At 54.4% G+C, this 20,221-nt stretch overlaps 2 protein-coding genes across 3 annotated transcripts; one reads left to right on the top strand and one right to left on the bottom strand.

The window, feature by feature from the left end:
• Positions 1-2,255: 2,255 nt before the first annotated feature.
• Positions 2,256-7,964, top strand: YBX2 (Y-box binding protein 2). 2 transcript variants are annotated; one of them, XM_055405343.1, is made up of 9 exons: positions 2,256-2,555; positions 3,215-3,278; positions 4,695-4,728; positions 5,570-5,659; positions 6,235-6,519; positions 6,689-6,792; positions 7,046-7,223; positions 7,645-7,729; positions 7,826-7,964. In XM_055405343.1, the coding sequence occupies exons 1-8, from the start codon at positions 2,279-2,281 to the stop codon at positions 7,693-7,695; spliced, it is 1,083 nt and encodes a 360-aa protein (XP_055261318.1). In that variant the 5' UTR covers positions 2,256-2,278; the 3' UTR covers positions 7,696-7,729; positions 7,826-7,964. The 2 variants fall into 2 exon arrangements, with proteins under 2 accessions (XP_055261318.1, XP_055261309.1); XM_055405334.1 differs by having other exon boundaries at positions 7,025-7,223.
• Positions 7,965-8,195: 231 nt separating this feature from the next.
• SLC2A4 (solute carrier family 2 member 4) lies at positions 8,196-14,504 on the bottom strand. The gene is made up of 11 exons (XM_055405324.2): positions 14,222-14,504; positions 12,834-12,950; positions 12,551-12,723; positions 12,336-12,460; positions 12,097-12,212; positions 11,839-12,001; positions 11,564-11,751; positions 11,272-11,376; positions 11,019-11,120; positions 10,328-10,531; positions 8,196-9,782 (listed from the first exon to the last, which is right to left on the bottom strand). The coding sequence occupies exons 1-11, from the start codon at positions 14,252-14,254 to the stop codon at positions 9,579-9,581; spliced, it is 1,530 nt and encodes a 509-aa protein (XP_055261299.1). The 5' UTR covers positions 14,255-14,504; the 3' UTR covers positions 8,196-9,578.
• Positions 14,505-20,221: the final 5,717 nt, after the last annotated feature.

The raw sequence follows: 20,221 nt of genomic DNA, 5'->3' as shown, positions 1-20,221 counted from the left end.
TTCAGTCTTTGAGACTGAAGTGGACTGTAGTCCACCAGGCTCCTCTGTCCATGGAATTCTCTAGGCAAGAATACTGGAATAGGTTGACATTTCCTTCTTCAGGAGATCTTCCCAACTCAGGTATTGAACCCGCGTCTCTTACCTCTCTTGCATTGGCAGGCAGGTTCTTTACCACCACCACCACCAGGGAAGCCAGGGAGGAGACACAGGTAAGTCGGTCTTTAATAGTCTAAAAGAGGATGATCATTTCTGTATCCTTTACATCCTGGACTCGTTTTAGTTGTTTTCGCATCTTGTCTGTTTTTCGGGACCCGACGCCCTGGCAAATAGAATCTTCAACTACGAAAGGGCTGGAGCGGTGGGGCGGGCTGGGTAGCAGTTGGAAGGACAGAGAGGAAGCCAGGGCAGGCCGCCTCCCGAAGCGACAGGCAGAGGGCGCGCCGGTACCGGGATTAGCGGCGGCCGCAGCTGGAAAGGGGACAGCTGCCTGGGCGGGGTGGGGTAGTATTCCGGGACTGGGGAAGCGCATGTGGGGCCGGGCAGCGCGTGGCTGCACGTGTGGTGCCCCGGGGCTTGCTGTCCCGGCTAAAAATACGCGTCCTGCTGGGGTCGGGAGACTGCCCTCGGCGGGAGAGACCTCTGGAGCCGCATCTATCTGGGTGGAAGATTGTGGCTCCCAGGCCTGACACAAGGGCTCCCAAGAAACCCGGGGCAAGCCTCGCACCAGGCCTGTTTTCTCATCTATGGAATGAAAGTGAAAGTCTCTCAGTCGTGTCCGACTCTTTGTGACCCGCATGGTCTATACAGTCCAAGGAATTCTCCAGGCCAGAATACCGGAGTGGGTAGCCTTTCCCTTCTCCTGGGGATCTTCCCGACCCAGGAATCGAACCGGAGTCTCCTGCATTGCAGGCGGATTCTTTACCAACTGAGCTATGAGGGAAGCCTCATCTGTGGAACGGGGACTATTTATCTGCTCAAGAAATATTGAGCGCCTATCTTGTGCCAGACTCTGTTCCAGGCGTCAGATATAACTACACAGTTCTTATCATGGAGTTCACTGTGTAGAGTTTCGGAGGGGGCAGGAATAATGTAAATAAGCATTTTCTATTTCCAAAAATGCCATGAGAAAAGTAAAGGATGAAGTGCTAATGAGGAGTGATATATAAGATGGTACTTGAAGAAGTCACCCATAGAGACATAGTGACTCAAGTCACTTCGGCTTGAGTCTGAAGAGCCTGGCTCGTTGGATAAAAGAAGGAAGGTAAAAGGAGCTTCCAGGGAGAGGGCAGGGAGCTGGAAAGCGAGGCCCAGCCAGAGACCAAAGCACCCAGTACTGTGGATCCTGAAACTGATCTCTGGTGGAAAAGGTCAGCGGTGTTTTGTGAGGAGTCTGGGCCTGCCCGGAAAGGGTTCAAGAGCAAGGGGAAAACACCTTGATTAGGGTGTTGATTGCATAGATGAACGCGTTTATCAAAACAAGCGAAGAATTGTGCATTTTGCTGTATGTAAATCATACGTCAAAAACAACCCAAAAAGTGTGAGAGTGCTCAGCTTGAGAGAGCAACCGTGACCTGGGAAAAGTCTGGTTGGCCCCGCGGACTGATCCCGCAGACCAGGGTACAGGGCATCCTCTAGGGGGACGGTCGGGCAGGCTGGGAAAAAGCAACCACACCCGGAGGTGTGCGGGCAAAGGTGGTCTCTAGAGTGAAAGTGAGCCGTGCAGCCCACAGCCAGGACCAAGGTTACGGGCTCAGGCCCCCGCCCGGGTTGTCAGGGGCAACCTTGGAGCTGAGCCCTCACCCCGCCCTTCGCGTAGAGGCCAGGTGGCGGTTGGGGCGCGACCAGCCCGTTTGATTTCCCGCGGCCGGTGGAAAGGGGCGGAGGGGGGAGGGGAAAGCGGCCGTCGGCCAATGGGTTGGGTGGGGGGGCTGTCACGTGATGGCCTCGGGGCGGGGCCCAGGTGTACTTACTAGACTGCGGGCGGGGGCCGCAGCCTTCGCGCGAAGTCCGGGAGGCGGGGCTGGCGTGCGAGCCCTGGGGTTGCTCCGCTAGGATTGGCCTGTGGCCGGGAGGCGGGGCCTGCACGCGCCGCGGCTGCGGGCTACGATTGGCCTCGGTTCAGGGCCGGCTGCCGGCGTGCAGGCTAGGCTCGGGGCGCGAGGACCGAGCGGGGCGGTGGGTTCGCGAGCCAGGGGGAGGGGCCGGGGCGGTGGCGGCGGCGGCGGCGGAGGTGGTGGTGGTGGTGGTGGCGGCGGGGGCCGGTACTGGACCCGGCGGGATGAGCGAGGCGGAGGCGGCAGTGGTGGCGACAGCGGCCCCCGCGGCGACGGTGCCCGCGACGGCGGCAGGGGTGGTAGCGGTGGTGGTCCCGGTGCCCGCAGGGGAGCCACAGAAAGCAGGCGGCGGGGCGGGCAGCGGCGGGGTCGGAACGGCCTCGGGCCCAGTTGCTGGGACCCCCTCGGCGCCAGGCCCTCGCACCCCTGGCAACCCGGCGACGGCGGCCTCGGGAACCCCCGCGCCCCCGGCCCGGAGTCAGGCGGACAAGCCGGTGCTGGGTGAGGGGCGGGGCGCGTGCCAGGGCGGCTCTAAGGGGGAGGCGGGGGGGGGGGTCGACGGGCTGGGGGAGGGGCATCATGGAGCCCGGCGGGGTCCGGAAAGCTGAAGGCCGGTATGGCTCGAGACTCAAAGGACCAGCGGACCTTAGTGAATTTCCCTGGTGGGAAATTCTGCAGTGTCTTCCTGGGTGAGAGGGAGTGGCTGGCCGGTCCAGCTAGGGTCTGACCACGCCCCCGGGGCGGGAGACTTGATCTTGTTGATTTGGGCTAGTATTAGGTAAATATCTGAGCCCAGGAAGCAAGTGCACTAGTGATCCTTACATTAGGAGGGATAGAGAGACCCCAGTTATGACCTGAGGGCGGAACTTCGTGGACCAGGTAAGTACCCGTTTCTAGGTTAAGGGCCTAGATTTGTAGGATGTGAGGAACATGCCTTAGAATCGGAAGAGGTTTGAAACCCTGAGCCCTGCTGTATATGGGCAGGTGCATTTAGTGGAATTGGGTAAGAATGCCTTGGAGCTTCTGGGTAAAACCTGGTTGGCGTGAAGTTTAGCTTAATAGATAATAGGTTGGTTAGATTTTTTGGAGAGTCCCAAAACTGAGTCCAACTCCATCTCTTCCCCCTATCTTACTGCCCCCACTGCATCTCTGCCTGGCAGCAATCCAAGTCCTGGGCACTGTCAAATGGTTCAACGTGCGGAATGGTTATGGATTCATCAACAGGTATCTGAGGAACCCAGGGAGGGGGTGGAATGGGTGTCTTCCAAACTGATCTATGGGACTGGACACCTTCCCAGCCTCATCTCTACCCCTGCCAAGGCACATGGTTGCAATGTCCAGCTGATGCTGATTGAAAGTCTTTAACCACAGCACAGATGTGGGCATAATGAAGCCTTCTCCACATCTTCAAGGGCAGCAGAGGGTTAATGATCTAGGAAGTTGGCAAATCTGGCTCTGATCCTTGCAGCTGGTCTGTGTCACCTTCTGGTTTAGTTTGCCGCCGCCTTTGGGGCAGAATGTACCTGCTCTTTGTGCCTCCGGCCGGAATCCTCACTCATTTCCTGTTTCAGGCAGCACACATAGCACTCTCATAACTCATCTCCCTTAGAGAGCTGTTAGCTCATTGAATCCCCCACCTGACGGGACTGAGTCTGCTGGGGGTTGGGGAAGGAAGGCACCAGCCCAGCCTGAGGCTGCTGCTTTCCTTCTACAGCACCCCCGCACCTCCCAAACTGGGAGCGACCATAGCGTCAGATTCTGAGCCGAGTCAGGTCTCCCCCAGTGGGCCCTTCCCCAGTCCAGGCACCCTGCCCGGCCCAGCCCTCCTGGGAGGCCTCAGTTCCCTCTTAGCATGCTGACCTTTGTGCAGACCCAAGTGCTTTAAAGCCAGAACACTTGTTCTAGGGAAGGGTCCTTCTCTAATTCTGGAAAATGAGGACTTCTGGGAAGTTCTGAGGGAAGACCTCTTCACACCCACCCCCCGACACTGGGTTGCTCAGGTAAACTAGGGTGATGGTAAAGGTAGTGACAGAATGATCTAATATCTTCTTTCTTACCCTTGATCTCTTGGTGTGCTGAGAGGGGGGCCTGATCCTGGGGTTCACCTCCAGGCTGAGAATATAGTTTTGTGGGCTGTTTGGAGCCAGTTCTTGACACATTTTCTCCTCCTCAAAGGTGTTCTGCACCTCTGCTGCTGTCCCTACTCACTCCCTCCTTAACTACAGAAGGAAGGAGACTGAGAGGAATTCTCCACCCACGATGTGGGTTGGGGCACAGGGGTTGTTGGCTGGGGACAGTGACACCCAGCACTATCAGGTTCTGAGGTGCCCTGGGGTAGAGGGTGGAGAGCTCCACAGGTAAAGGCTGAGCCAGCTCCTTCAAGGTGCCTTTGCCAATCCTGCAGCCCTTTCCCCATGAAGCCCGGGTTTTTCATGGAGGTTTTAGGGATCTGCTCTTCATGCCAGCTTCAGGGGGCCCTATTGGGTCTTGTCTCACTCTCTGGGCCCCATTTAACCCCAAGCAGCAATGGAAGCTGGAGAGGATGGGGCCACAGGTCTTGGGAATGGGCAGCTAGGGAGGCCTCAGCAGAGGTGAGTGCCTTACCAAAATCATCACCTAACACCCCATCCTGTCCTGCAGGAATGACACCAAGGAGGATGTCTTTGTTCACCAGGTAAGAGCTGGGATTGCTTTCTGAGGGGAGGAACCCACCCTCCCTGATGGTCTTTGCCACTGTCCTCTTAGCAGCACAAGTCCTGGCTCTCCAGCTTTCACTTCCCACCAGGAAATAGTTCCCTATCCATCCCACAGGTGCTGTATTAACTGCATTGGCTCCACTTGTGTTGGGTTGTCTCTGTAAGAAATGTGCCTGTTGCCCTCTGGGCACGGCATGGCTCACTCCCTTCTGGGACCTGTGAACATCCCAGGAACGAATCACAGGCGGTGTCCGAGGGAAAGGATACAGGCTAGCGCTACTTGGGCGCAGTGGTTCTCAAAGTGTGGTCCCCTTACCAGCAGCATCTCCTGACATCTGGATTGTCAGGCCCACCCCAGACCTAGCCAATCAGTCAGGCTTGGGGGCGGGGCCAGCTGCCTGTTTTAACTAGCTCTCCAGGTGATTGTGATGCACGCACAGTTTGAGAACCACTGCTTTGGTGGAAAACGCGCTCAGTGGGACTGAGGTAAGAAACACAGTACATGTTATCCACTTTGCAACTTAAGACTGTCAGCTTTTTGTTTGGCTTTTGAGTTCATGTGTCTTGCTTCCTTTCTGGAAATCCCTGAGGGATCAGGGGAAGAGGGAGTGAGTCCTGGGGACCATGGTAACTACACAGTTGTTCCAAGGCCCCTAGTTTGTGGCTTTTCCCCTGCTGAACTTTGCCTTCTCCTTGCTTCACCCTCCAGCCCCAGCTCACAAGTAAAATTTTGAAAAGAATGGAAGTGGGTGGTGGACCCCACAGGGGTGCGAGAGATCCCAGCCATTCTCACCTCTCTCCTGGCCTTTCCTTAACCAGACAGCTATTAAGAGAAACAACCCCAGGAAGTTTCTGCGCAGCGTTGGGGATGGGGAGACCGTGGAGTTCGATGTCGTGGAAGGAGAGAAGGTTCGGGGGCTGCGGTTGGAGAGCCCACCAAACCAGGGGAGGGTGGCCTGGAGGTACCCCCCAGGCTTTGCCCGGGCAGCACAGGCCGTGGGACTGGGACCATGTTCTCGAGCAGAACTTGTTGTCCTTAAGGCTCTGTCTGGTTGCTTCATGGGGTGTCCTAAAGAAGGCGCCCCTGTCACAGTCCGGGCTCTCTCTGCAGTTCAACAGGCCCATGTCTGTTCTCCATGGGGCACCTGTGCCCATGTTCTCCTCTCAGAATCGGCCCTCCAGGAGATGCTCCCCTGCTGCCAGCCCTCTTTCTCCACATCCCCACCACACCAGGCTAAGCCTCATGAGGGTCCAGTGGCAGCTATTTCAAAAGGACCAGTTGCAGATGCGGTCCCTTCCAAAAGGGTCCAAACACCACTGGCCCCTCCTCCTCTGGGGAGGGTGGAAAGAACCGGAAGTTAGAGGAGCTGGAGAGAGGGCTGTTACCTGGAAGGATGGAAGACAGTGATTCAAGCCAGACTGGGAGGGTTATGCATCTGTCGTGTGAGCTGGTTCTCACCAGTTCCTCCCCACCTCCTCCCCAGGGCGCAGAAGCTGCTAACGTAACTGGGCCTGGGGGGGTGCCAGTGAAGGGCAGCCGCTATGCCCCCAACCGACGCAGGTTCCGCCGATTCATCCCCCGGCCCCGCCCAGCTGCCCCGCCACCCATGGTGGCAGAGGCTCCATCGGGTGGAACAGAGCCAGGCAGCGAAGGGGAGCGTGCTGAAGACTCCGGGCAGCGGCCCAGACGACGGCGCCCACCACCCTTCTTCTACCGACGGCGCTTTGTGCGAGGCCCTCGGCCCCCCAACCAGCAGCAGCCCATAGAGGTGAGGGAGACTGGGAACATGGGAACCAGCTGACCGCATCCTGGAAAAGGAGCAGGAGTTAATGAGGCCAAAGCCCAGAGGAACCGGGGTGGAAGGTGGGCTGGGAAGAGCTGTGAACACCGAAGCAGCTGGTGCCACCCTGCTCCCCCCGGCCTTTGTGTGTCCCCAGGGCACGGATGGGGTAGAACCCAAGGAGACAGCCCCGTTGGAGGGAGACCAGCAGCAGGGGGATGAGCGGATACCCCCACCCAGATTCCGGCCCAGGTACCGAAGGTAAGACTCCCTTTCCTGGGCCCTGGCTTCCCCTTCACCAGCCAGTGTGGGGACCTGAGGATGGGAAGGGGAGGGGCCTGAAGCCAGAGGTCAGGAGGGCTGGGCCACTGAGCCCTTACTGCCCAGGTGCCCAGGGTTAGCAGGCACGCCTGGGATGGGACATCCGCCCCTGCTGGGGGGGGTGGTCCTAGGAGGGAGGGACATGGTCTGCACTGGGCTCCTGTCCCTTCAGGGTCCTCGCTTCTCGCCCCAGGCCTTTCCGCCCCAGGCCACCCCAGCAGCCCACAACAGAAGGTGGGGATGGCGAGACCAAGCCCAGCCAAGGCCCCACTGACGGCTCCCGACCTGAGCCCCAGCGCCCACGAAACCGCCCCTACTTCCAGCGGAGACGGCAGCAGCCCCCGGGACCCAGGCAGTCCACAGCCCCAGAGGTGAGGACCTGGGACTGTCCGTGTAGGGGGCCAGAGAAGGAAAGAAAAGCCTGGAGCCAAATTGCCCCTGTCCCTTCTTCCCCCACTCCTGCCTGCCTTTCCCTTTCCTTCCCACTCTCTTTTCCCCCCTTCTCCTGGCCCTGCCCCACTCACCCTGGCTTCAAGGCAGCCTGACACCCAAGAGCCAGGACTGCCAGGTCCACCCCTGGCAGCCACACCCCAACCCACCCACCAGGAAAGCCCAGCAGAGGCGTTGAAGCCCACATCGCCCCCTGTAGACTCCCTCGGCTCTGCTGGAGCCCCAACACCAGCCTGCGGATGGGAATTGAGGGAGGAACGGGAAGAGAAAAGGTGCAAGAGGTTGAAGCTGGGGGCCCTGAAGAACAAGAGGGTCTCAGCCGACCACACTTGTTCTCTCTAGACCTCAGCCCCCATCAACAGTGGGGACCCCCCAACCACCATACTGGAGTGATTCCAACTCAAAGGACACCCAGAGCCACCATCTGGTGAGTGACAGGCCCAGGGCTGGGTACCAAGAGGTGGGGGTGGGGCTGGGTGGTGATAAGTTGCTGGTGTGATTTTTTTCCATCTCTCTTCCTCAGGTATCTGCCAGTTTTTCCAACTGACCTGTATCCTACCCAGCACCTCCCTCCCCTCTTTCGCATAATTCATGACATCAAAACACCAGCTTTTTTCCCCATTCCTTGAGACTCAGGAGGGCCAAAGCAGCAGCCTTTTGCTTTTTTTTTTTCCTCTCTCCCTTACCGAGGGTTGAAGGAAGGGATCCATCCTTATTGTTCAGAGGCATCAACTCCCTCCCCTAAATCAGGCTGAGAAGGAACCAGCCAGCTCTTCCCTCCTCCTGGTTGTTTTTCTTTCCCACCCCAGTTTATTTTTTGTTTCCCTGCTCCCCCTACCTCTGAAGCCATTTTATGAACTGTCATGTGCCACCTGAGCCTCCAGTAAAAACAAAAACGGGCTTTCCTGTTGTCTTGGTCTCTGCCTCTTTTCTGTTCGGAGCCTTGTTGGTAACGCACTGTTGAGGGTGGCAGGAGGGAGAGGGGTTGGTGGGCAGGGCCTACTCTGGGATCCTTGTTCCCACGGTTCTAGCTGTGCAGCTCTGCAGAAGTGCCTTCATCCCTGGGACACTGACTTTTCCCATCTGTGAAATGGGACTATTGCCTCCCTGGTAGAATGAGTGATTCCTGAACGCCAAGAGCAGGGTCTGGCACCTGCAGCGTCAACTTGCTGAGGCTTTACTACTGTTAACCAAGGCAATGATTCCAGCTCTTAAATGGAGGCATGAGTGACAGTGTCCAGTCCAGAGGATTCTGTGGCCTGGAACTGAGGCAAGATGAAGAAGAGGTAGGGGTGGTGAGGCTGTGGTCTGGGTCTCAGCCCATCTTGGAGTGCTTCCACATGACAGGATGCATATCTCATACAGTAACTTTATATACGGATCTCTCTATATATACATTTAGTACAACAGACCTTCAGTTTCTTCTCCCTGCCCCTGCTTTTTCAAACATATACAAAAATATCTGAAGGCTCCTCCCAGCCCAGTGTTTGCAGGCAGCCTTTCAAATCCCTCTTGCCCTTAGTTGGTCAAAAGCCTGTGGGTATAATACCCTCCCAGGATGGGAGAGGAGGGAAGAGCTGGGGCCCCCACCTGGCAGCCTTGGGGAGCAACGGGGGTGGAGCCCAGAACCCTGAGTCTAGAGGGGAGCCCACTGTCCCTTCCTCTTGCCATGGATGGATGTGTGTTCCCTCTCGCCCTGGAAGGCTAAGCAAGAGGACTGAGCCTGCCGCGTGAGAAGTGAGATTAGATCTTGGGAAGGGGGGGTGTGTCCTTTGCCCTGGAGGGGACAGACAGACCCCCTCCCCTTTCACCCAGAGTCTGTGGCAAGAATTCCGAGGAAGTGCCAGAGGGGGAGGAGTCCAAGGTGGCAGGAACTGGATTTCTCTTCTGTCCTGCTCTCAGCTTTGGTTCATCCCTGCCAGAAAGTCAGTCCTAGAGTCTGTCCTCCCTGTAAACCCCCTTCACTAGCCAGGGCACAAATATTCTGGAGCTGAGACGGGGTGGGGATGGCCACCAAAGGAGGAGGGAACGGAGGAGAGACTGACTCACCCCACACCCACTGCCTAACCACAACACAAATAATCCAAGAGGTCACATGAGGGGAATGAGGGGGTGCTCAGACCACCCTTCCCTCCAGCTTCCCAATCCCATCAGGCTGCAGAGGTTTTCTCCGCCCTGGAAGTAATGGGGAAGAGAGGGTTAAAGTGCTGCAGAGGAAAGGAGGGGGGTCTCTGGGCAAGTGGAGAGAATTGGCTCTCCCACCCCTGGGTGGCCCCTCAGTCATTCTCATCTGGCCCTAAGTACTCCAGTTCTGTGCTGGGTTTCACTTCCTGCTCCAGAAGAGAAGGTGTCCGGCGGAAGACGGCTGAGATCTGGTCAAATGTCCTGCCACGGGTTTCAGGCACTTTTAAGAAGGTGAAGATGAAGAAGCCAAGCAGGAGGACCGCGAATAGAAGAAAGACGTAGGGACCCATAGCATCCTGGGACAAGTGGAGAAAGAGGTGTTGACAGAGGGGAGGGAACGGGTGGCCTTGGGCAAACCAGGACTAAAGGACTGGCTTAGGGCCAAAGGTCCTCACAGGGAACTGGGACACTGCATGAAGCCGGTGGCTCCTTGGTGGGCAATGGAAATTACCAGAATTTAGTGAAAAGAGAATTCTCTGAACCCCATCTCTCCTGGTTCTTCCCTCTCTCACCATCCTGAGTTACTACAGTCAGTGGATTCCTGGCCATTTGCACTATTAATACGAAGTTTGTAATTTTACTCCTAAGTAAGTTATGCCACTATTTGGCTTTGAAGACAGCTCTGCTGTTTTCCATCTAGCTCAGTTCCCTTCTTTGCTTTGATTCTTGTGGAGCAGGCGGTCTTCAGGACCCATGTGGTCCACTAAAGTGATCCCCCAACCAGCAGTCTCTGGATGAGGCGGGGTGGGGGGGATGCTGAGTGGAAAGCATCTGGGTTCGTGATACGTTGCCCTCCTCTGGCTGACAGTGTGGGAGACGGGGGCGGGGGCAGGGGACCTACCGCCACATACTGGAAACCCATGCCGATGATGAAGTTGCATGTCCAGTTGGAGAACCCAGCCACTGCCATGGCCGCTGGGCGGGGTCCCTGGCTGAAGAGCTCGGCCACGATGAACCAGGGGATGGGGCCAGGGCCAATCTCAAAGAAGGCCACGAAGCCAAAGATGGCCACAATGGAGACATAGCTCATGGCCGGAACCTGCTCCTGGGGGCCGGGCAGGGAGGGTGGAGAACTCAGGTCAGGTCTTTCAGGATCTTCCTTTGCCCTCCACCCAGGAAACTGGCATCAACCCCTACCAGCCATTCACAGGCAGGGGACCTGCCACCTAGATTAGAACAGGCCTTCAAGCATTTGACATTCAGCTGGCTGCCCTGTGCTAATTCAGGACAGAGGGAACGTGTGGTCTCTCAGCTCTTATGTCGATTCTCCCATGATTCTAGAACTGGGTTCTTAGGAATTACTGTCCCTGAGGTTTGACAGGGGCTCTCCCCACTGGCTAATGCTACAGTGTCCTTCTAGAGCAGGAGGAAGTGCATGCAGCCTGGGTCTCAGGGGCATGGTCTTGGCACACGGCCTGGGCCCAGGGTCAAAGGCATGTATGTTGAGGAATGACCCTGGCTGTCCACAGAGCCCCTTGAGGCAGTTCTCCGGGGTTGGGAGGCTGGTCCCCCTCCCTCTCCTCAGGCCTCACCAGCAGAAGCAGAGCCACAGTCATCAAGATGGCGCAGCCACACATGCCTGCCAGGCCCAGGAGATGGAGGGTCCGGCGCCCAGCCCGTTCCACCAAGAACACCTGCAGAGAGAGTCAGGGCTTGCCAGGGACCTTCAGGGCTTGGGACGTGGGAGGGGTTGGGTGATTGGGGTCAACCAAGGGTTGGCCCTTTGGGACACCCAGGTATGTCCAGAAGCCAATGGTGGGGACCCTTCCAGAGGCCAGCAGTTACCGAGACCAAGGTGAAGACTGTGTTGACCACACCGGCTCCGATGGTGGCATAAGCTGGTTTCTCTACCCCCGCTGACTCAAAGATGCTGGTTGAATAATAGAAAACCTAGAGGTGGGCCAGAAGAAAAGGTGATGATAAGGATGTTCCTTCCTCCCCTGAAGCCACACCAAGCTGGACTGACCCTGAATTTTAACGAAGCAGGGGCTTGCTCCCTTTTTCTTTCCTCTGGGGCTATTCCCTAACCCTGCCCCTCCTGGAGGTGGCTGCGTCCACACCGCATTGATGCCCGTACCGCATTGATGCCTGACAGCTGCTGGCTCAGCTGCAGCACAATGGCAATGACGAGGGGCTGTCGGTGGGTGTGGCTGCCCAGGAGCTGAAGCAAGGACAGGGGCCGCTCACGCTCCAGCTTCCGCTTCTCCTCTTTCAGCTCAGCCAACACCTCAGACACGTCGGCCCAGCCCGTCAGGCGCTTCAGACCTGGAGGTGAGGGGGGTCAGGCCTGAGAAGGCAGGCAGAGGGCCTGGGAGAGGCACAGGTGCCTGCAGGATGGTGCGGGAAGCTCACTCTTTCTGGCGGGCCCCTCCAGATTCCGGATGATATAGAGGTATCGGGGGCTTTCCGGGCAGAGGGGCAGCAGGACCATCTGCAGGAGGGCAGGCAGCACAGTGATGCCCAGGAGGAGTGGCCATAAGGTGGCCGTGCCCAGCATGGACTCCAAGCCTAGCACCTGTGGGAGAAGGCAGGGAAGGAGGGCAGGATGTTCAGCCTGTACCCAGAGCCCCAACACCCTGCCCAGCCTCCCAGGAGGCCAGGCCCAGTCACCTGGGCAATTAGGATGCCAGTGACGATGGCCAGTTGATTGAGTGTCCCCAGGGCGCCCCGCAGGTGAGTAGGGGCGATCTCCCCCACGTACATGGGCACCAGCCCCGACGTCAGCCCTGAGCAGAGGGAAGAAGAGAGCTTCTCAGGGCAGCTGCCCACCGCCACCACCCCCTATCCCCAAGGCCAGGGTTAGTGAAGGAGAGCAAGGCCCTGTGCAGGGCCACAGTGCCCATGGGTACCTGAGTAGGCGCCAATGAAGAACCGTCCAAGAATGAGCATCTCATAGGAGGCAGCTGCCTTGGCCAGGCCCATGAGGGTGCCCCCCAGCACTGCCAGAGCGTTGTTGAACAGCATGGCCCTCTTCCTGGCAGACAGAGAGTGGGGCTGTGAGAGTCCAGGAACCCATGCTCTGGCTCTCTTCCTGTCCCTCCACCCTCACCGTCCAGCTCCATACCTTCCCAGCCACTGAGAGATGATGCCAATCAGGAAGGATGAGATCATGCCACCCACAGAGAAGATGGCCACGGAGAGAGCCCAGAGGGTGGTGAGGGTGCCTGGTGGGATGGAGCCAGGTCCCTCATGCCCCTGCCTCCCCAGCCAGGTCTCATTGTAGCTCTGTTCAATCACCTGGGGACACAGCAAAGGAGTGATTAGCTGCTAGACTCTTCCCTCTCTGCTCACCCGCCCCCCACCCTGCCTTGTCTGGGCACCCCAATCTGCCAACTGTAGCCCCTCACCTTCTGGGGGGCATTGATGACCCCAATGTTATAGCCAAACTGCAAGGAGCCAAGAACAGCGGAGAATACGGCAAGGACCAAGGTCCCAGTGACTCGCTGCCGAGGGGGCTCCCCATCCTGGGCAGGCAGAAGCAGAGAGGAGGCATGTCACATGGAACTGTGGCATCTTTCCTTCCTCCAGGGGCCCAGGCCCAGTAGGAGTTTAAAGATGCTGAGTTTCATCCAATGTGTGAGATGAGAGAAAGTGGACCCATATTAGGAATCAATCGAAGATCTCAGTGTAAACAAGAGCAGGAAGAACCCAAGAGTACCAGGGCATGGAGGAGAAACTGATGTTTGAGTCCAGCAAGCAGAGAAACGTTTGAGAACCTGGGTTTCATAATTCCTCTCTAGCCTTGGGACAGGCTTGACATTAAGAGACCCCCGTTCAGATTTGTGCAACCTTAGATAAGTCACTTCCTCACTTTGAACTGAAGAGATAGGGGTGATATTGCTTGTCAAGTGAAAGTGTGAAAATAAAAATTGAATGCTGAGTGGCCCCAACAGTGCTGTTTTGTAAAGTAACAAGTGTGTTAGCACCATCAGTCTCTGTCCTCTTCTCTTCCATCTGCGGGTTCTCTCCGCGGGCTCCTGGAAGCCCCCAATAGGCTCAAGAAGGACAATTCCAAAAAGGACATCGCGGTCATTCCTCCTGGCTTATGGCCTTCTCTGTCTCCGCCCCGGCCTCCCTTCCCCCTCCAAGCTGCGACAAAGGGCAGGGGGCCATGCTGGCTTTTGCCTGAGCGAGCCTTGCGCAGGGGATGGGGGCGGGAAGGTGGTGTGAGGGACGGTAGCCTTGGTGGCTGACCGCTGGCGGCACAGACTGTCTCCAAAAGGAAATCTGAGCTGGGGGAGGGAGGGCTGACACTCCCCTCTACCCCTCCACCAACCGTAGGGCCGAGGGAAAGTTCAGCGTCCTGGAGGACTGCCAAGAGTGGGGGTGGGGGTGGACCTACGGAGCACCTCCGGTCTTCGAAAAACTGCGGGCGGGCGATCCGGGACAGACGGACAGCTCCTGGAGGGCAAGACTCGCCTGAATCTGCTTTCTTGAGGGCGGGAAGTTCTCAATCCCGGCGCAAAGCGCCGCGAACTAGAGAAGAGGGCGAACCCAGGACGCGCAGAATCCAGCTGTGGTTCTTGCCCATAATGATCCCCCAGACTCATTCTGCCTCTTGGAGTGACTGGAATCTGACAGTCACGGGTTGTCCCGCTCGGGTATAAATAGCCAGTCCCCCACCCCACCCCCTGAGCCTGCGGAAGGACCGCCCCCTAGCTGACCCCAACCGCGACCCCAGCCCGAAAAAAGCGGGACCCTTGTTCCCGTCCCGCCCCCTCATGCTATACCCTACTTCAGAGCCGATCTGTTGGAAGCCCGACGGCATCTTGTCTTAGGAACTGGAGCGGAGGAGCTGCAGTAGACGAGAGGGAGGCGAGTAGAGGGGGTCTGCGACCCCAGCCTGGTGGGCGGAGGACACGGCGGTGATGGGGGTCTCGGAGCGTTGTGAGGAGGGCGAATCTGGCGGGACCCACAGCCACAAGCCCAGGAGCCAGACAGCAGCTCCCGGGAATCTGGCGAAGCTTGGCTGGGGGGAAAAGACCCGAAGAGCAGCCCCCGCAGCCCCTAGGGCCACGCCTTTCACGGCACCCATTGGCCAGGAGCCCGCACACCCCAGCAGGCCACGCCCCTCCCTGATCCTGGGGCTGAGAGTTTGGCACCCGCTGTGGGGTAAGAGAGCGAGGCCACGCCCCTTAGCGTGCCCGGTGAGACACGCCCCTCGGGTATCCGCCAGCCTGCCGCCGGGAAGTTTTGAGAACAGGGTCCTGGGAAACCTGGGGGCCCAGTTGCCCTTCAGGTGAAGTCTCCGCCCACCGGCCAAGGTTCGGGGCTAAAGAAGCGACTTCCACGGGATGGGAGGGGACGGGCCAGGTACACTTGCCCGGGAGAGAACTCGGGCTGTCCGAGACCGAGCGCTAGCCGGCGCGCGGGGTGGGTGCAGAGCAATGGCCTGGAGTAACCCACAGAGGTTATTTTTAGCTCCCACGTTGGGAGACGCCAAATGTCAGGTCCCGGGTGTCCCAGCCTGTCCTGGGCGGGGGAGGACAGGGAGATGGAGTTTTAAAGGATCCGCGACAGGCTTCCCACGCGGAGATGACCCGGGCACAGGAAGTTCCGTTCCTAACGGCTCAGGTGTCTGGCCTCGGGGGTCGTCTTTCCATGCATCCGTGCTTGGAGCACTGCCTCTCTGGCCCTTCCCCTACACCCATTCCCCACGTTGGTTCCTGGAGGTGGCCGGAGGGACAGATGGTCACACCAACCACGTCACCAGCCCTGAGGTGCCTGAGCCGCCAAGAATGTGCTGGCTGCGTGGACGAGTTGGACACGCTCTCTGGAGGTCGCTCCAGGTTTGAATGCCCAGCGAGGAGGGCGCGACCTAGAGTTGGCAAGTTCCCGGAGCAGCAGCGGAACGCTCTGAGCACCGACAGCGCGCGCTGTGAAGAACCGGACTCAGAAGCACGGGGCTCTAGTGCCACCTGGAGGGAGAGCGCGGATCTGCAGCGGCTCGGGCCGGGGTGGTCTGCGGCCCACTGTGCCACCTCGTTCCACATCTTTAAGGCTTCCATTACTTCCAGCCCAGTCCTCTCTCTGGAGCTTCAAATCCGAGTTCAGCTGCCGCCTGGATGGGTAATTCACATGATCAGCATGTTCAAACCTGCTCCTCCTGCTAACTTCCTCTTCCCAGTGAACGGTCCTGTTAGCCAGCCTGTCATTCCTATCAGAAAGAGGAAGTCATGCTTGATTTTTCCTCTCCTGCACCCACCACCTTTATCCAGTTACCAGCATTGGTGTTTTGACCTCCTAAACCCTCATATTCATCTGATTGTTTCCACCTGTACTGTGGCCAGTTTGGTTCAGACAGCCATCACTCTGCCTGGTCTTCCTGCTCCTCTTCCCCTACAGGGAGGGGCAGAGTACAATTCAAAAGAGTTCAATCTCCTCACTCTCCCCTCAGAAGTCTCTGTTGCCCCCTGTCAAGTTCTAACCCCCTTTCAGAGTGAACAAAATCTCTTGCCTTTCCTCCTATCTCTGCCTCACATTCTATCCCCCTCCCCTCAAGTTTTAGTCAATTCCTAACTAGGAAAAACAGTGGAAACAGTGTCAGACTTTATTTTGGGGGGCTCCAAAATCACTGCAGATGCTGATTGCAGCCATGAAATTAAAAGACGCTTACTCCTTGGAAGGAAAGTTATGACCAACCTTGATAGTATATTAAAAAGCAGAGACATTACTTTGCCAACAAAGGTCCGTCTAGTCAAGGCTATGGTTTTTCCCGTGGTCATGTATGGATGTGAGAGTTGGACTGTGAAGAAAGCTGATTGTCGAAGAATTGATGCTTTTGAACTGTGGTGCTGGAGAAGACTCTTGAGAGTCCCTTGGTCTGCAAGGAGATCCAACCAGTCCATTCTAAAGGAGATCAATCCTGGGTGTTCATTGGAAGGACTGATGCTAAAGCTGAAACTGCAATACTTTGGCCACCTCATGCGACGAGTTGACTCACTGGAAAAGACTCTGATGCTGGGAAAGGTTGGGGGCGGGAGGAGAAGGGGACAACAGAGAATGAGATGGCTGGATGGCATCACCGACTCTGTGGACATGAGTTTGAGTGAACTCCGGGAGTTGGTGATGGACAGGGAGGCCTGGTGTGCTGTGATTCATGGGGTCGCAGAGAGTCGGACACGACTGAGCGACTGAACTGAACTGAACTATTTCTTGTATCCAGAACACACTGCGCTGTTTCACCCCTTGGTGGCTACTAATCCCTTAGTCTGGAATACCAGAGGACTCCCATTCATCCTCCGAAAAACTCTTCCCCTCCACTGCCCCCGCCCCTGTGATACCTTCCTTGGCTTTGCTCCAGAAAACCATGTGTCCCCAGTATAGTACATTTTCATAATTTCTTCTCTGCACATTAACCCTGAGGACAGATAATCATCTTGTTTACCTCTGTATCCTCAACACCCAGCTCACCCAGGGTAAGCACTCAATATTTATTTGTTGAATGAATGAAATGAGGGTCTGCTCCTGGTGGTCAGGAATATGGACTGGGGAGCAGTCATGAATGGGGGAACCCTTTGGTAAATGGTTCCACATACCTGGCCAAGGGGAACTAAAGTAGAAGAACTAAAGTCTGCTAGTTGAGGAAAACAAATCGTTTATGAATAAAAAGGAGCAGAAGTGATTGTTGGAAGCAGAGAAGGAAGGTAACTGGGAAGGTAAAAGGAAAACCAGGGATGCTGGAATGCCATGAAGGGAAGAGGGCAGGGAGAGAGGGAAAGCTGGGAAAGGTGCCAAGAGGAAAAAAGGGAGCTGGAGGGAGGCACAGGTTGGAGGCAGGTACAGAGGTACAGAGGTACAGGTACAGAGGATTGAATTAATGGCACAGTTCTTGGTACATGATACTCACTGATCAATGTCTTATCTTGTATTTATTTTAAAAATTATCCTTTTTTATTTCCATATCTTTTTCTCATTTGTCTTCTCTCAAAAACCCACCATCTCAACGCATTTAAGGCTCCCTTTTGTTGTACTCTTGCAAAATATGAATTGTTTTATGTGCCCGTGGCTCAGTGGTAAAGAATCTGCCTACCAATATAGGAGATGCAAGAGATGTGAGTTGGATCCCTGGGTCGGGAAGATTCCCCTGGAGAAGGTAATGGCAACCCACTTCAGTATTCTTGCCTGGGAAATCCCAGGGACAGAGGAGCCTGGAAGGCTACAGTCCATGGGGTTGTAAAGAGTCGGACTCAACTGAGCACAACCCAGTACACAGCATCTGTTTATATCTTTCAATCTGATCTTATTTTCAGTAAGCACTGTTTTGAAAACCCATTCATGTTCTGTGATTATCCTAAGTGATGGTTTCATAATTATTTTATTGCATAATTTATTGATTCACTGCATAATGTACCATTGCCTGATGCTCCACAATGTCAGTCATCCCACTGATAAGCACCCATATCACCTCCACTTCCCAACCACAGCAAATAATGTGGCAGTGAATATGGAGCTATGTCTCTGCCTCTGCTTATGTCTTGTCTTTATTTATATCTATCTCCATGAGCAGAATTGCTGAGTCATAGTGTATACTTCTACCTAATTTGACTAAGAACTACCGGCTTGCTTTTGAAAATGACTATCACAGTCTCCACTTCTATCAGGAGTTCCGGAGAGTTCTGCTGCTACCACACCACCTTCTCAAGCAGCATCCACCCAGAAGCAGCTGAGTGAAGAGTATGGACTCTGGGCCTGAATTGCCTGAGTTTGAGTCCCAGCTCTGATACTTAATAACTTTGCGCCCTTGGGAAAGTTACCTAAGCTTTTTGTGCCTTATTTACCTCATCTGTAAAATGAGAAGGGAGATAATAATAGTATCCACATCTTAGGGTTTTAATGAAGGTGAATACTGTAATTCTCATATAGTGCTTAGAAAAGACAGAAATAGATACAGTTTATTGTTTTGGTTTGGTTTGTGAAAAGCTCTATTGAGATAGAACTGACAAACAATAAACTGTACATATTTAAAATGTACAGTTTGATAAGGCAAAAGATTTTTTTCTTGGGACTTCCCTGGTGGTCCAGTGGCTAAGACTCCCTGCTCCCAATGCAGAGGGCCCAGGTTCCATCCCTGGCTGGAGAACTAGATGCTGCATGCTGCAACTGAGACCTGATGCAGCCAAATATATATACATATAAAGATTTTATCTTGAGGTGTTATTGACATGTAACTTTAATTTCAGATGTACAACATAGTGATACATGTATGTATTGCAAAATGATTACCACAGTACATCTAGTTAACAGCTGTAATTTGATGTTTTGACATATGTATACACCTCTGAAACTGTCCTCAGAATCAAGATAATGAACACACTCATCTCCCTCTGTGTTTCCTTGTACCTCTTTGTAATTCCTCCCGTCAGCCCCTAGGCAACCACTGATCTGATTTCGGTCATGAGGGACTAGTTTGCATTTTTTAGAATTTTATGCAAATAGAATCACACAGAAGGTACTCCTTTTGTCTGGACTTCTTTACTTCCCATAACTATTCTGAGATTCATGTATGTTGTTACGTGTATTGTGAATTTATTCTTTTTTATTGTGAAATACTATTGATTTGACTATCAATAGTAATCAGTTAGATTGTCCATCACCTGTCGATGGCTATTTGAATTATTTCCAGTTTGGGCCTGTTTCAAATAAAGCTGCCATGAACATTTATGTACAAGTCTTCATATGAGCATGTACTTTCATTACTCTTGGAAAATACCTAAGAGTAGGATGGGTGGATTATATGATAGGGGCGTGTGTGTGTAAAACTTCTTCTTCTTCTTTTTTTTTTTTTTTTTTTAGTAAATCAGGTTTTACTGCTCACAGGGTCATTTCTGGGTTGCAAACAATCTGTCCCTGTATCCCCCTGTTCAATCTGGGCTGCCACCATCAGACAGGCAGAAGCGCCAGGACAGTTTTTCTTGCATCTTTGGGAAATTTTAGCAACAGACAGTATTGTGTGACTTTTTATGAATTGGCCAAATCATTTTCTAAAGTGGTTGTCCCACTTTACATGCCCACCCACAATATCTGAAAGTTTCCAGTTCCTCCACACACTAGCACTTCAAATGGTCAGTCTTTTAAAATCCTGAATTGGACTATGAAGTGAGTGAAAGTTGCTCAGTCATGTCCTACTCTTTGTAACCCCATGGACTGTATAGTCCATGGACTTCTCCAGGTCAGAATACTGGAGTGGGTAGCCATTCTCTTCTCCAGGGGATCCATCAGAATGGACTCTATGAGATTTTAAATAAATGAGAATTTGTTTGTCAATTTTTGTCAGTTCAGTAGGTGAAAGGTGAACTGTACTTCAGTTTTTTCTGATTACTTATGGCTTGGAGCATCCCTTTAAACTCTTGTTAGCATTTTGGCTTTCTATTTTTTTGGCAAATCCCCTCCATGTATTCTTTGCCCATTTTTCTCATGTAATATTTTTACTGTTGATTGGCAAGACATTTAAACAATATTAGTTCTTTGTCATATTTGGATATTGCAAATATTTTCTCTTGTTCTATCTTCTGCCTGTTAATTTTTCTTCGGCGAACTTCATTTAGCAGAAATCTTTAAATTTAGTATCATCAAAATGACCAATTTTCCCCTTAGGATTTGTGATTTTGAAATTTTGCATGTGTTCTTTTCCATTTTTGCATCAAAATTTACCTTTTCTTCTAATAACTTTATAGTTTTTAGATTTACATTTTTGTTTGTTTGCTTGGTTGTACCATGGCAGCTGGGATCTTAG

This window comes from Moschus berezovskii, chromosome 20 (assembly GCF_049115385.1).
Source record: "Moschus berezovskii isolate FMDL1 chromosome 20, NW_MosBer_1.0, whole genome shotgun sequence".
Classification (NCBI taxonomy): Eukaryota; Metazoa; Chordata; class Mammalia; order Artiodactyla; family Moschidae; genus Moschus; species Moschus berezovskii.
This window is presented reverse-complemented; position numbering and strand designations above follow the sequence as displayed.